Below are 13,114 nucleotides of genomic sequence, written 5' to 3' on the forward strand. Positions count from 1 at the left end.
TCCGTCCAATGACCCGTCTGTTACCATCTGTAGTAATGGTTCCGTCCAATGACCCGTCTGTTATTATCTGTAGTAATGGTTCCGTCCAATGACCCGTCTGTTATTATCTGTAGTAATGGTTCCGTCCAATGACCCGTCTGTTACCATCTGCAGTAATGGTTCCGTCCAATGACCCGTCTGTTACCATCTGTAGTAATGGTTCCGTCCAATGACCCGTCTGTTATTATCTGTAGTAATGGTTCCGTCCAATGACCCGTCTGTTATTATCTGCAGTAATGGTTCCGTCCAATGACCCGTCTGTTATTATCTGTAGTAATGGTTCCGTCCAATGTCCCGTCTGTTATTATCTGCAGTAATGGTTCCGTCCAATGTCCCGTCTGTTATTATCTGCAGTAATGGTTCCGTCCAATGTCCCGTCTGTTACCATCTGCAGTAATGGTTCCGACTAAGGGGTTCAATGGAGGAACAATAAAATAATAACACCCCAAAGTCTGCACTCAGTACACTGATGGATCCCACATTTCTGGCACCAGCTGGTACACCCTTCAGTATCAGGTGGGTTCTTCAAGGGAGGGCTGGGGTTCTTCCACACCCACCTATGGGGATCGTGGGCTGAGAGGAGCCAAGTCTCCATGTGGACCTGGAAGCTCTCCTGGAAGCTCTCCTGGAAGTTCTCCTGGAAGCTCTCCTGGAAGCTCTCCTGGAAGCTCTCCTGGAAGCTCTCCTGGAATCTCTCCTGGAAGCTCTCCTGGAATCTCTCCTGGAAGTTCTCCTGGAATCTCTCCTGGAAGCTCTCCTGGAAGCTCTCCTGGAAGCTCTCCTGGAAGCTCTCCTGGAACTTCTCCTGGAAGCTCTCCTGGAAGCTCTCCTGGAAGTTCTCCTGGAAGTGAGATCACAGCCCGCATGTTTGCCGGACCTAACAGTTATTGAATGATCAAAAAACAGAAATACTTTTCTCAATTCCCCAGAATCCAGACTGAGCTTCTTCTCATGAATATTCCAGAGACTGAGGCTGGAGCTGCTGCCGGTGAATTTGGTTTGCTGTACATATGGCCGCACCCATGATCTGTTGTAGAATGGAGTAGACAATCTGGACTCACCATGTTCTTGGGCTTTCCGGGGTACAAGCCATGTAAGTGTAGGATTCCCAGGTTGAACGGAGCCTCAGGATTTCCCAGATCATCGGCTCTTTCCCAGAATTCAGCAGCTTTCTGATAGTTCTTTTCATACTGTTCATAGTACCAACCGAGGCTGTTGAGGGCCGGGACAAAGTCCTGGGGAGGAGACACTGGTCAATGTGACACCAAATCTAGTATTCCCCCATCTGAGCATGCAGGACCCAACAGGACCCAACAGGTGGAAGCCACACTGGCCCAAGTACCGGCCACCAAACAGGTCCAACCAGGGGTACCCTATGTACAAAGAATCAGAATGGAAAACATTTTTATGGAGATTTCCCATTTGTACCTATAGCTAGTCATCACGTGACCCCTGAATGTCACACAAGCCCCCAGAATGTCACACGAGCCCCCTGAATGTCACACAAGACCCCCAGAATGTCACACGAGTCCCTCGAATGTCACACAAGCCCCCCAGAATGTCACATAAGCCCCCCGAATGTCGCACAAGCCCCCCGAATGTCACACAAGCCCCCCAGAATGTCACACAAGCCCCAAGAATGTCACACAAGCCCCCAGAATGTCACACAAGCCCCCCAGAATGTCACACAAGCCCTCTGAATGTCAGACAAGCCCCCCAGAATGTCACACAAGCCCCCTGAATGTCACACAAGCCCCCCAGAATGTCACACAAGCCCTCTGAATGTCAGACAAGCCCCCCTGAATGTCAGACAAGCCCCCCAGAATGTCACACAAGCCCCCCAGAATGTCACACAAGCCCCCCAGAATGTCACACAAGCCCCCCAGAATGTCACACGAGCCCCCTGAATGTCACACGAGCCCCCAGAATGTCACACGAGCCCCAGAATGTCACACAAGCCCCCAGAATGTCACACGAGCCCCCCAGAATGTCATACGAGCCCCCAGAATGTCACACAAGCCCCCCTGAATGTCACACAAGCCCCCAGAATGTCACACGAGCCCCCCAGAATGTCACACGAGCCCCCAGAATGTCACACGAGCCCCCTGAATGTCACACGAGCCCCTCAGAATGTCACACGAGCCCCCCAGAATGTCACACGAGCCCCTCAGAATGTCACACGAGCCCCCCGGAATGTCACACGAGCCCCCGGAATGTCACACGAGCCCCCTGAATGTCACACAAGCCCCCCTGAATGTCACACGAGCCCCCCGAATGTCACACGAGCCCCCCAAATGTCACATGAGCCCCCAAAATGCCACACAAGCCCCCGAATGTCACACGAGCCCCCCAAATGTCACACGAGCCCCCCAAATGTCACAAAAGCACACACAATGTCACACCAGCCCCCCAAATGTCACACCAGCCCCCCAAATGTCACAAAAGCACACACAATGTCACACGAGCCCCCCAAATGTCACACCAGCCCCCCAAATGTCACACCAGCCCCCTGAATGTGAACTTTCTGTACTGGGAAACAAATGCTGAAAGTGTGAGCGGCCATTGTGGGGAGATCATGGATCCATTCACCAGAATCCCGTCATATCATCCTACCAGGTCTGCTGCCTTCCCCAGATACTCCAGAGCCTTCGGGATGTCCTGCCTCACTCCTTGTCCCTGAAATATGAAGCATCAGAGGAACAACCAATACTGTACACTATATACACAACAAATGTCATAGAAAGATGGCGACCAAAAGGGCCCAAGAATGAATGAACGCTGAGGAAGACGAAGGAGGAGCTGACACTCTAATGTCCCCTCCCCCACAGTCCCATCGGTCTCCGTATCAGAGGAGCTTACACTCTAATGTCCCCTCCCCCACAGTCCCATCGGTCTCCGTATCAGAGGAGCTTACGCTCTAATGTCCCCTCCCCCACAGTCCCATCAGTCTCTGTACCAGAGGAGCTTATGCTCTAATGTCCCCTCCCCCACAGTCCCATCGGTCTCTGTACAGAGGAGCTGACACTCTAATGTCCCCTCCCCCACAGTCCCATCAGTCTCTGTACGGAGGAGCTTACACTCTAATGTCCCCTCCCCCACAGTCCCATCGGTCTCTGTACCAGAGGAGCTTATGCTCTAATGTCCCCTCCCCCCACAGTCCCATCAGTCTCTGTACCAGAGGAGCTTATGCTCTAATGTCCCCTCCCCCACAGTCCCATCGGTCTCTGTACCAGAGGAGCTTACGCTCTAATGTCCCCTCCCCCACAGTCCCATCAGTCTCTGTACCAGAGGAGCTTACGCTCTAATGTCCCCTCCCCCGCAGTCCCATCAGTCTGTGTACAGAGGAGCTTACACTCTAATGTCCCCTCCCCCACAGTCCCATCAGTCTGTGTACAGAGGAGCTTACACTCTAATGTCCCCTCCCCCACAGTCCCATCAGCCTGTGTACAGAGGAGCTTACACTCTAATGTCCCCTCCCCCACAGTCCCATCAGTCTGTGTACCAGAGGAGCTTACACTCTAATGTCCCCTCCCCCACAGTCCCATCAGTCTCTGTACACAGGAGCTTACACTCTAATTTCCCCTCCCCCACAGTCCCATCAGTCTCTGCACTAGAGGAGCTTACGCTCTAATGTCCCCTCCCCCACAGTCACATCAGTCTCTGTACAGAGGAGCTTACGCTCTAATGTCCCCTCCCCCACAGTCCCATCAGTCTCTGTACAGAGGAGCTTACGCTCTAATGTCCCCTCCCCCACAGTCACATCAGTCTCTGCACTAGAGGAGCTTACGCTCTAATGTCCCCTCCCCCACAGTCCCATCAGTCTGTGTACCAGAGGAGCTTACACTCTAATGTCCCCTCCCCCACAGTCCCATCAGTCTCTGTACAGAGGAGCTTACGCTCTAATGTCCCCTCCCCCACAGTCCCATCAGTCTCTGTACAGAGGAGCTTACACTCTAATGTCCCCTCCCCCACAGTCACATCAGTCTCTGCACTAGAGGAGCTTACGCTCTAATGTCCCCTCCCCCACAGTCACATCAGTCTCTGTACCAGAGGAGCTTACACTCTAATGTCCCCTCCCCCGCAGTCCCATCAGTCTCTGTACAGAGAAGCTTACGCTCTAATGTCCCCTCCCCCACAGTCCCATCAGTCTCTGTACCAGAGGAGCTTACACTCTAATGTCCCCTCCCCCACAGTCCCATCAGTCTCTGTACACAGGAGCTTACACTCTAATGTCCCCTCCCCCACAGTCACATCAGTCTCTGTACAGAGGAGCTGACGCTCTAATGTCCCCTCCCCCGCAGTCCCATCAGTCTCTGTACACAGGAGCTTACACTCTAATGTCCCCTCCCCCACAGTCACACACTAATATTATACATGTATATAGCTCTGGCCTATTTGGGGGGACAGGGGACCCCTCAGCACAGAGATCCCCCCATTGTAGGGACCCCCTGATTGGCAGGAATGAAGGTCACACTCACCCGTAATAGGACGACTCCATAGTCATACATCATGACGGGGTCCCTCTGCTGCATCGCCCCCTTTTCATAGAACTTCACAGCGACTTCCGGATTGGAGGAAATTCCCTGCTGACCCCAGAAGAGCATCCGGCTGACAGCATGCTGGAGAAGAAACATGGATGAATGATTGTACTGCGCTACTGCCACTGTGTGCAAACATCCTGCAGGAGAGAACTGTCACTATCAATCATACAACTTCCTACCTGCTGGGATCACCAGGACAGCCGACAGATACCGAGAATTCCACCCGGCATCCGGGACAGGAGATACCAAGTATTCCACCCGGCATCCGGGACAGGAGATACCAAGTATTCCACCCAGCATCCGGGACAGGAGATACCAAGTATTCCACCCGGCATCCGGGACAGGAGATACCAAGTATTCCACCCGGCATCCGGGACAGAAGTGGGACCGTGCAGAGTCCATACAAACAGAATAAGGACAGATACCGAGATGACACCCGGCATCCGGGACAGGAGATACCGAGAATGACACCCGGCATCCGGGACAGGAGATACCGAGAATGACACCCGGCATCCGGGACAGAAGTGGGACTGTGCAGAGTCCATACATACAGAGATCAGTACCTGGGCAGAGGACACTCCTTGCTTGGCCTGGAATCTCAGCCACATGAACAGGTCATCATTCTCCTTCGTTTGCTGCTTCAGGACGTTCTCATCAGTCAGACGGACGTGTTCTACGTAGGACTGGAAGGAGGAACCCGGAGAGACAGCAATCAGCTACACAGATTGCCAAATATGGAGGAACATCCATCTATACTCCCTCCAGGTGACCTCCCGGGTCTGTACCCCCACTGTGCCCATTATGAGGGGTTCCCACCATCCCTGTGCTGAGTTCCCGGGTCTGTACCCCCGCTGTGCCCATTATGAGGGGTTCCCACCATCCCTGTGCTGAGTTCCCGGGTCTGTACCCCCGCTGTGCCCATTATGAGGGGTTCCCACCATCCCTGTGCTGAGTTCCCGGGTCTGTACCCCCGCTGTGCCCATTATGAGGGGTTCCCACCATCCCTGTGCTGAGTTCCCGGGTCTGTACCCCCGCTGTGCCCATTATGAGGGGTTCCCACCATCCCTGTGCTGAGTTCCCGGGTCTGGTACCCCCGCTGTGCCCATTATGAGGGGTTCCCACCATCCCTGTGCTGAGTTCCCGGGTCTGTACACCCGCTGTGCCCATTATGAGGGGTTCCCACCATCCCTGTGCCCATTATGAGAGGTTCCCACCATCCATGTGAGGAGATCTCACTGCTGATTCCCCTGAGAGGTATTATTTGGCAATATCTGACTCCCTCTTTCAGGCCGGTGTCACCCGTTTCGGCTTGTATGGGAGAAGTGTGAACAGTTGACTTTTATGAATCTTTTCACAGATTTCTGTCAGCCTTCAGCTCCGGACTGGAAATGTTCTCCATTGGACCTGATGGGGGAGCTGACTGTCCTCTACACTGGCTCTACAAACGCTCCATACCAAGCTTGCTCTACAAACGCTCCATACCAAGCTGGCTCTACAAACGCTCCATACAAAGCCGGCTCTACAAACGCTCCATACAAAGCCGGCTCTACAAACGCTCCATACCAAGCTGGCTCTACAAACGCTCCATACCAAGCTGGCTCTACAAACGCTCCATACCAAGCCGGCTCTACAAACGCTCCATACCAAGCCGGCTCTACAAACGCTCCATACCAAGCTTGCTCTACAAACGCTCCATACCAAGCTGGCTCTACAAACGCTCCATACAAAGCCGGCTCTACAAACGCTCCATACAAAGCCGGCTCTACAAACGCTCCATACCAAGCTGGCTCTACAAACGCTCCATACCAAGCTGGCTCTACAAACGCTCCATACCAAGCTGGCTCTACAAACGCTCCATACAAAGCCGGCTCTACAAACGCTCCATACCAAGCCGGCTCTACAAACGCTCCATACCAAGCCGGCTCTACAAACGCTCCATACCAAGCCGGCTCTACAAACGCTCCATACCAAGCCGGCTCTACAAACGCTCCATACCAAGCTTGCTCTACAAACGCTTCATACCAAGCTGGCTCTACAAACGCTCCATACCAAGCTGGCTCTACAAACGCTCCATACCAAGCCGGCTCTACAAACGCTCCATACAAAGCCGGCTCTACAAACGCTCCATACAAAGCTGGCTCTACAAACGCTCCATACCAAGCCGGCTCTACAAACGCTCCATACCAAGCCGGCTCTACAAACACTCCATACCAAGCTGGCTGAAAGCTCTATAAACGCTCCATACCAAGCTGGCTCTATAAATGCTCCATACCAAGCCGGCTCTACAAACGCTCCATACCAAGCCGGCTCTACAAACACTCCATACCAAGCTGGCTGAAAGCTCTATAAACGCTCCATACCAAGCCGGCTCTACAAACGCTCCATACCAAGCTTGCTCTACAAACGCTCCATACCAAGCTGGCTCTACAAACGTTTCATACAAAGCTGGCTGTACAAACACTCCATACCAAGCCGGCTCTACAAACGCTCCATACCAAGCCGGCTCTACAAACGCTCCATACAAAGCTGGCTCTACAAACACTCCATACCAAGCCGGCTCTACAAACGCTCCATACCAAGCTTGCTCTACAAACGCTCCATACCAAGCTGGCTCTACAAACGCTCCATACAAAGCCGGCTCTACAAACGCTCCATACAAAGCCGGCTCTACAAACGCTCCATACCAAGCCGGCTCTACAAACGCTCCATACCAAGCCGGCTCTACAAACGCTCCATACAAAGCCGGCTCTATAAACGCTCCATACCAAGCTTGCTCTACAAACGCTCCATACCAAGCCGGCTCTACAAACGCTCCATACCAAGCTGGCTCTACAAACGCTCCATACCAAGCCGGCTCTACAAACGCTCCATACAAAGCCGGCTCTATAAACGCTCCATACCAAGCTGGCTCTACAAACGCTCCATACCAAGCTGGCTCTACAAACGCTCCATACCAAGCTGGCTCTACAAACGCTCCATACCAAGCCGGCTCTACAAACGCTCCATACCAAGCCGGCTCTACAAACGCTCCATACCAAGCCGGCTCTACAAATGCTCCATACCAAGCCGGCTCTACAAACGCTCCATACAAAGCTGGCTCTATAAATGCTCCATACCAAGCTGGCTCTACAAACACTCCATACCAAGCTGGCTGAAAGCTCTATAAACGCTCCATACCAAGCTGGCTCTACAAACGCTCCATACCAAGCTGGCTCTACAAACGCTCCATACAAAGCCGGCTCTATAAACGCTCCATACAAAGCTGGCTCTATAAACGCTCCATACCAAGCTGGCTGAAAGCTCTATAAACGCTCCATACCAAGCTGGCTCTACAAACGTTTCATACCAAGCTGGCTGAAAGCTCTATAAACGCTCCATACCAAGCTGGCTCTACAAACGTTTCATACAAAGCTGGCTGTACAAACACTCCATACCAAGCTGGCTCTACAAACGCTCCATACCAAGCTGGCTCTACAAACGCTCCATACCAAGCTGGCTCTACAAACGCTCCATACCAAGCTTGCTCTACAAACGCTCCATACCAAGCTGGCTCTACAAACGCTCCATACCAAGCCGGCTCTACAAACGCTCCATACAAAGCTGGCTCTACAAACGCTCCATACAAAGCCGGCTCTACAAACGCTCCATACCAAGCTGGCTCTACAAACGCTCCATACCAAGCTGGCTCTACAAACGCTCCATACCAAGCCGGCTCTACAAACGCTCCATACAAAGCCGGCTCTATAAACGCTCCATACCAAGCTTGCTCTACAAACGCTCCATACCAAGCTGGCTCTACAAACGCTCCATACCAAGCTGGCTCTACAAACGCTCCATACCAAGCTGGCTCTACAAACGCTCCATACTAAGCCGGCTCTACAAACGCTCCATACAAAGCCGGCTCTACAAACGCTCCATACCAAGCCGGCTCTACAAACGCTCCATACAAAGCCGGCTCTACAAACGCTCCATACAAAGCTGGCTCTATAAATGCTCCATACCAAGCTGGCTCTACAAACACTCCATACCAAGCTGGCTGAAAGCTCTATAAACGCTCCATACCAAGCTGGCTCTACAAACGCTCCATACAAAGCTGGCTCTACAAACGCTCCATACCAAGCCGGCTCTATAAACGCTCCATACAAAGCTGGCTCTATAAACGCTCCATACCAAGCTGGCTGAAAGCTCTATAAACGCTCCATACCAAGCTGGCTCTACAAACGCTCCATACCAAGCTGGCTGAAAGCTCTACAAAAGCTCCATACCAGGCGGCTGTTCACACGTGGCGCTCATACATGTCCAAGTTCTGCTTCTGGGTGAAGTTGTCCTCCATGGAGGGGATCATACAACACCTGATGTTTGCCGGGTGTCACGCGGTCATTCATGGTCTGCTGGGCGATGTTGGCGTAGTAGCCATAGGACAGGTCGTAGTCTAGTGGGTAGCCATCCACTCCCATGTGGTGTTTGTGTCCCAGAGACAGCTGGGCGAGACGATCGTCTTCCTGAGCCGAGAGAAGGCTGAACTTCAAGGCCTGAAGAGAGACAGACCCACATGATGTCAGGTGTTCTTGCTGTGTGTGTCCCTGGTGGGGAGATTCCCCCTCTGTGTCCCCGGTAGGGAGATTCCCCCTCTGTGTCCCCGGTAGGGAGATTCCCCCTCTCTGTTTCCCCGGTAGAGAGAGTCCCCTTTTCTGTGTCCCCGGTGGGGAGATTCCCCCTCTGTGTCCCCAGTAGAGATTCCCTCTCCCTGTGTCCCCAGTAAGGAGATTCCCCCTCTGTGTCCACATCGGGGAGAGTCCCCCTCTCTATGTGTCCATGTTAGGGAGATTCCCCCTCTCTCTGTGTCCCTGTTGGGGAGATTCCCCCTCTGTGTCCCCGGTGGGGAGATTCCCCCTGTGTCCCTGTTGGGGAGATTCCCCCTCTGTGTCCCCGGTGGGGAGATTCCCCCTGTGTCCCTGGTGGGGAGATTCCCCCTCTGTGTCCCCAGGGGGAGATTCCCCCTCTGTGTCCCCCATTGGGGAGAGTCCCCCTCTCTATGTGTCCATGTGAGATTCCCCCACTCTCTGTATCCCTGTTGGGGAGATTTCCCCTCTCTTTGTTCCCGGTAGGAAGATTCCCCCTTTCTGTGTCCCCGGTAGATTCCCCCTTTGTGTCCCTGGTGCGGAGATTCCCCCTCTGTGTCTCTGGTAGGGAGATTCCCCCTCTGTGTCCCTGGTAGGGAGATTCCCCCTCTGTGTCCCCATAGGGAGATTCCCCCTCTCTATGTTTCCCCGGTGGGGAGATTCCCCCTCTCTGTGTCTCCGGTAGGGAGATTCCCCTGCTCTGTGTCCCTGGTAGAGAGATTCCCCCTCTGTGTACCCGGTAGGGAGATTTCCCCTCTCTGTGTCCCCGGTAGGGAGATTTCCCCTCTCTGTGTCCCCAGTAGGGAGATTCCCCTCTGTGTCCCCGGTAGGGAGATTCCCCTCCTCTGTGTCCCCGGTGGGGAGATTCCCCCTCACTATGTGTCCCGGTGACCGTTATAATTGAGAGTAAAGAAAATCCCAAATGTTGGCTTGTCCCCAGAACAAGAATAGAAGGAAATCTTTCAATGGGGACACTGGTTCTGGTGACCTGGGGGGAGGAAGTTTCTCTCACTTCCTGTTTTGGCGATGGGACAGGAAGTGAAGGGGAATCCCCCCAATGACATTGTTGTCTATTATTGGCGGAAGAGGATTTATATCTGTGTGATTTCTGATATTTTCATCCAATATTTGTATTTCCTTCATGGAACTTCGTTGTTTCTGATCCGCCCCGCGTGTCCTGTGAGAGCCGCTTCCCTGACTTGTCTGCTGCGGGGAGAGCATGCCGAATTCTTTGCCACAGGGAAAACCCCGACTTCTATGCTGTAGGGAGAGCTTTGACTTCTATGCTGCGGGGAGAGCGCCGACTTCTATGCTGCAGGGAGAGCTTTGACTTCTATGCTGCGGGGAGAGCGCCGACTTCTATGCTGCGGGGAGAGCGCCGACTTCTATGCTGTAGGGAGAGCGCTGACTTCTATGCTGCAGGGAGAGCGCCGACTTCTATGCTGCGGGGAGAGCATTGACTTCTATGCTGCGGGGAGAGCGCCGACTTCTATGCTGCGGGGAGAGCGCCGACTTCTATGCTGCAGGGAGAGCTTTGACTTCTATGCTGCGGGAAGAGCGCGCTGAATTCTACGGCACAGGGAGAGCGCCGACTTCTATGCAGCGGGGAGAGCTCTGAATTCTATGCTGCGGGGAGAGCTCTGACTTCTACGCCGCGGGGAGAGTGCCAACTTCTACGCCACGGGGAGAGAGCCGACTTCTTTGCCACGGGGAGAGCGCCGACTTCTACGCCGCGGGGAGAGCGCCGACTTCTACGCCGCGGGGAGAGTGCCAACTTCTACGCCACGGGGAGAGAGCCGACTTCTACGCCACGGGGAGAGAGCCGACTTCTTTGCCACGGGGAGAGAGCCGACTTCTATGCTGCGGGGAGAGCGCCGACTTCTGTGCCGCGGAAAGAGAGCCGACTTATACGCCACGGGGAGAGCGCTGACTTCTGTGCCGCGGGGAGAGCGCCGACTTCTGTGCCGCGGGGAGAGCTCCAACTTCTATGCCGCGGGGAGAGAACCGAATTATACGCCGCGGGGAGAGAACCGACTTATACGCCGCGGGGAGAGCGCCGACTTCTATGCCGCGGGGAGAGAGCTGACTTCTAGGCCACGGGGAGAGCTCCGACTTGTCTGCTGCTGGGAGAGAGCTGATGTCTACGCCACAGGGAGAGAGACGACTTCTATGCCGCGGGGAGAGCGCCGACTTCTGTGCCGCGGGGAGAGCTCCGACTTCTGTGCCGCGGGGAGAGCTCCGACTTCTATGCCGCGGGGAGAGCTCCGACTTCTATACCGCGGGGAGAGCGCCGACTTCTGTTCCTGTGGGGAGAGCTCCGACTTCTATACCGCGGGGAGAGCGCCGACTTCTATGCCGCGGGGAGAGCTCCGACTTCTATACCGCGGGGAGAGCGCCGACTTCTGTTCCTGCGGGGAGAGCTCCGACTTCTATACCGTGGGGAGAGCGCCGACTTCTGTTCCTGCGGGGAGAGCTCTGACTTCTATACCGCGGGGAGAGCGCTGACTTCTGTTCCTGCGGGGAGAGCACCGACTTCTGTTCCTGCGGGGAGAGCTCCGACTTCTATACCACGGGGAGAGCTCCGACTTCTGTGCCGCGGGGAGAGCTCCGACTTCTATACCGCGGGGAGAGCGCCGACTTCTGTTCCTGCGGGGAGAGCTCTGACTTCTATACCGCGGGGAGAGCGCCGACTTCTGTTCCTGCGGGGAGAGCTCCGACTTCTATACCGCGGGGAGAGCGCCGACTTCTGTTCCTGTGGGGAGAGCTCCGACTTCTATTCCGCGGGGAGAGCGCCGACTTCTATGCCGCGGGGAGAGCTCCGACTTCTATACCGCGGGGAGAGCGCCGACTTCTGTTCCTGCGGGGAGAGCTCCGACTTCTATACCGTGGGGAGAGCGCCGACTTCTGTTCCTGCGGGGAGAGCTCTGACTTCTATACCGCGGGGAGAGCGCTGACTTCTGTTCCTGCGGGGAGAGCGCCGACTTCTGTTCCTGCGGGGAGAGCTCCGACTTCTATACCACGGGGAGAGCTCCGACTTCTGTGCCGCGGGGAGAGCTCCAACTTCTATACCGCGGGGAGAGCGCCGACTTCTGTTCCTACGGGGAGAGCTCTGACTTCTATACCGCGGGGAGAGCGCCGACTTCTGTTCCTGCGGGGAGAGCTCCGACTTCTATACCGCGGGGAGAGCGCCGACTTCTGTTCCTGCGGGGAGAGCGCCGACTTCTATACCGCGGGGAGAGCGCCGACTTCTGTTCCTGCGGGGAGAGCTCTGACTTCTATACCGTGGGGAGAGCGCCGACTTCTGTTCCTGCGGGGAGAGCTCCGACTTCTATACCGTGGGGAGAGCGCCGACTTCTGTTCCTGCGGGGAGAGCTCTGACTTCTATACCGCGGGGAGAGCGCCGACTTCTGTTCCTGCGGGGAGAGCTCCGACTTCTATACCGCGGGGAGAGCGCCGATTTCTATGCCGCGGGGAGAGCGCTGACTTCTGTTCCTGCGGGGAGAGCTCCGACTTCTATACCGCGGGGAGAGCGCCGACTTCTGTTCCTGCGGGGAGAGCTCCGACTTCTATACCGTGGGGAGAGCGCCGACTTCTGTTCCTGCGGGGAGAGCTCTGACTTCTATACCGCGGGGAGAGCGCCGACTTCTGTTCCTGCGGGGAGAGCTCCGACTTCTATACCGTGGGGAGAGCGCCGACTTCTGTTCCTGCGGGGAGAGCTCCGACTTCTATACCGCGGGGAGAGCGCCGATTTCTATGCCGCGGGGAGAGCGCTGACTTCTGTTCCTGCGGGGAGAGCTCCAACTTCTATACCGCGGGGAGAGCGCCGACTTCTGTTCCTGCGGGGAGAGCTCCGACTTCTATACCGTGGGGAGAGCGCCGACTTCTGTTCCTGCGGGGAGAGCTCTGACTTCT

At 55.1% G+C, this 13,114-nt stretch overlaps 1 protein-coding gene across 1 annotated transcript in view; it reads right to left on the reverse strand.

The window, feature by feature from the left end:
- The window catches only part of LOC149433127 (protein sel-1 homolog 3-like), a 141,531-nt gene that overhangs the window by 65,839 nt on the left and 62,578 nt on the right, over nt 1-13,114 (reverse strand). Inside the window, exons 11-15 of the mRNA XM_089664624.1 lie at nt 8,933-9,112; nt 5,144-5,263; nt 4,518-4,658; nt 2,653-2,715; nt 1,101-1,274 (exon numbers count right to left, since the gene is read on the reverse strand). Of these exons, the coding sequence (XP_089520750.1) occupies nt 1,101-1,274; nt 2,653-2,715; nt 4,518-4,658; nt 5,144-5,263; nt 8,933-9,112 (678 nt within the window). The remainder of the gene's footprint in view (nt 1-1,100; nt 1,275-2,652; nt 2,716-4,517; nt 4,659-5,143; nt 5,264-8,932; nt 9,113-13,114) is intronic.

Source organism: Staurois parvus, unplaced genomic scaffold (genome assembly GCF_062004578.1).
Source record: "Staurois parvus isolate SC_StPar_1 unplaced genomic scaffold, SC_StPar_1.0 ptg001973l, whole genome shotgun sequence".
Taxonomy (NCBI): domain Eukaryota; kingdom Metazoa; phylum Chordata; class Amphibia; order Anura; family Ranidae; genus Staurois; species Staurois parvus.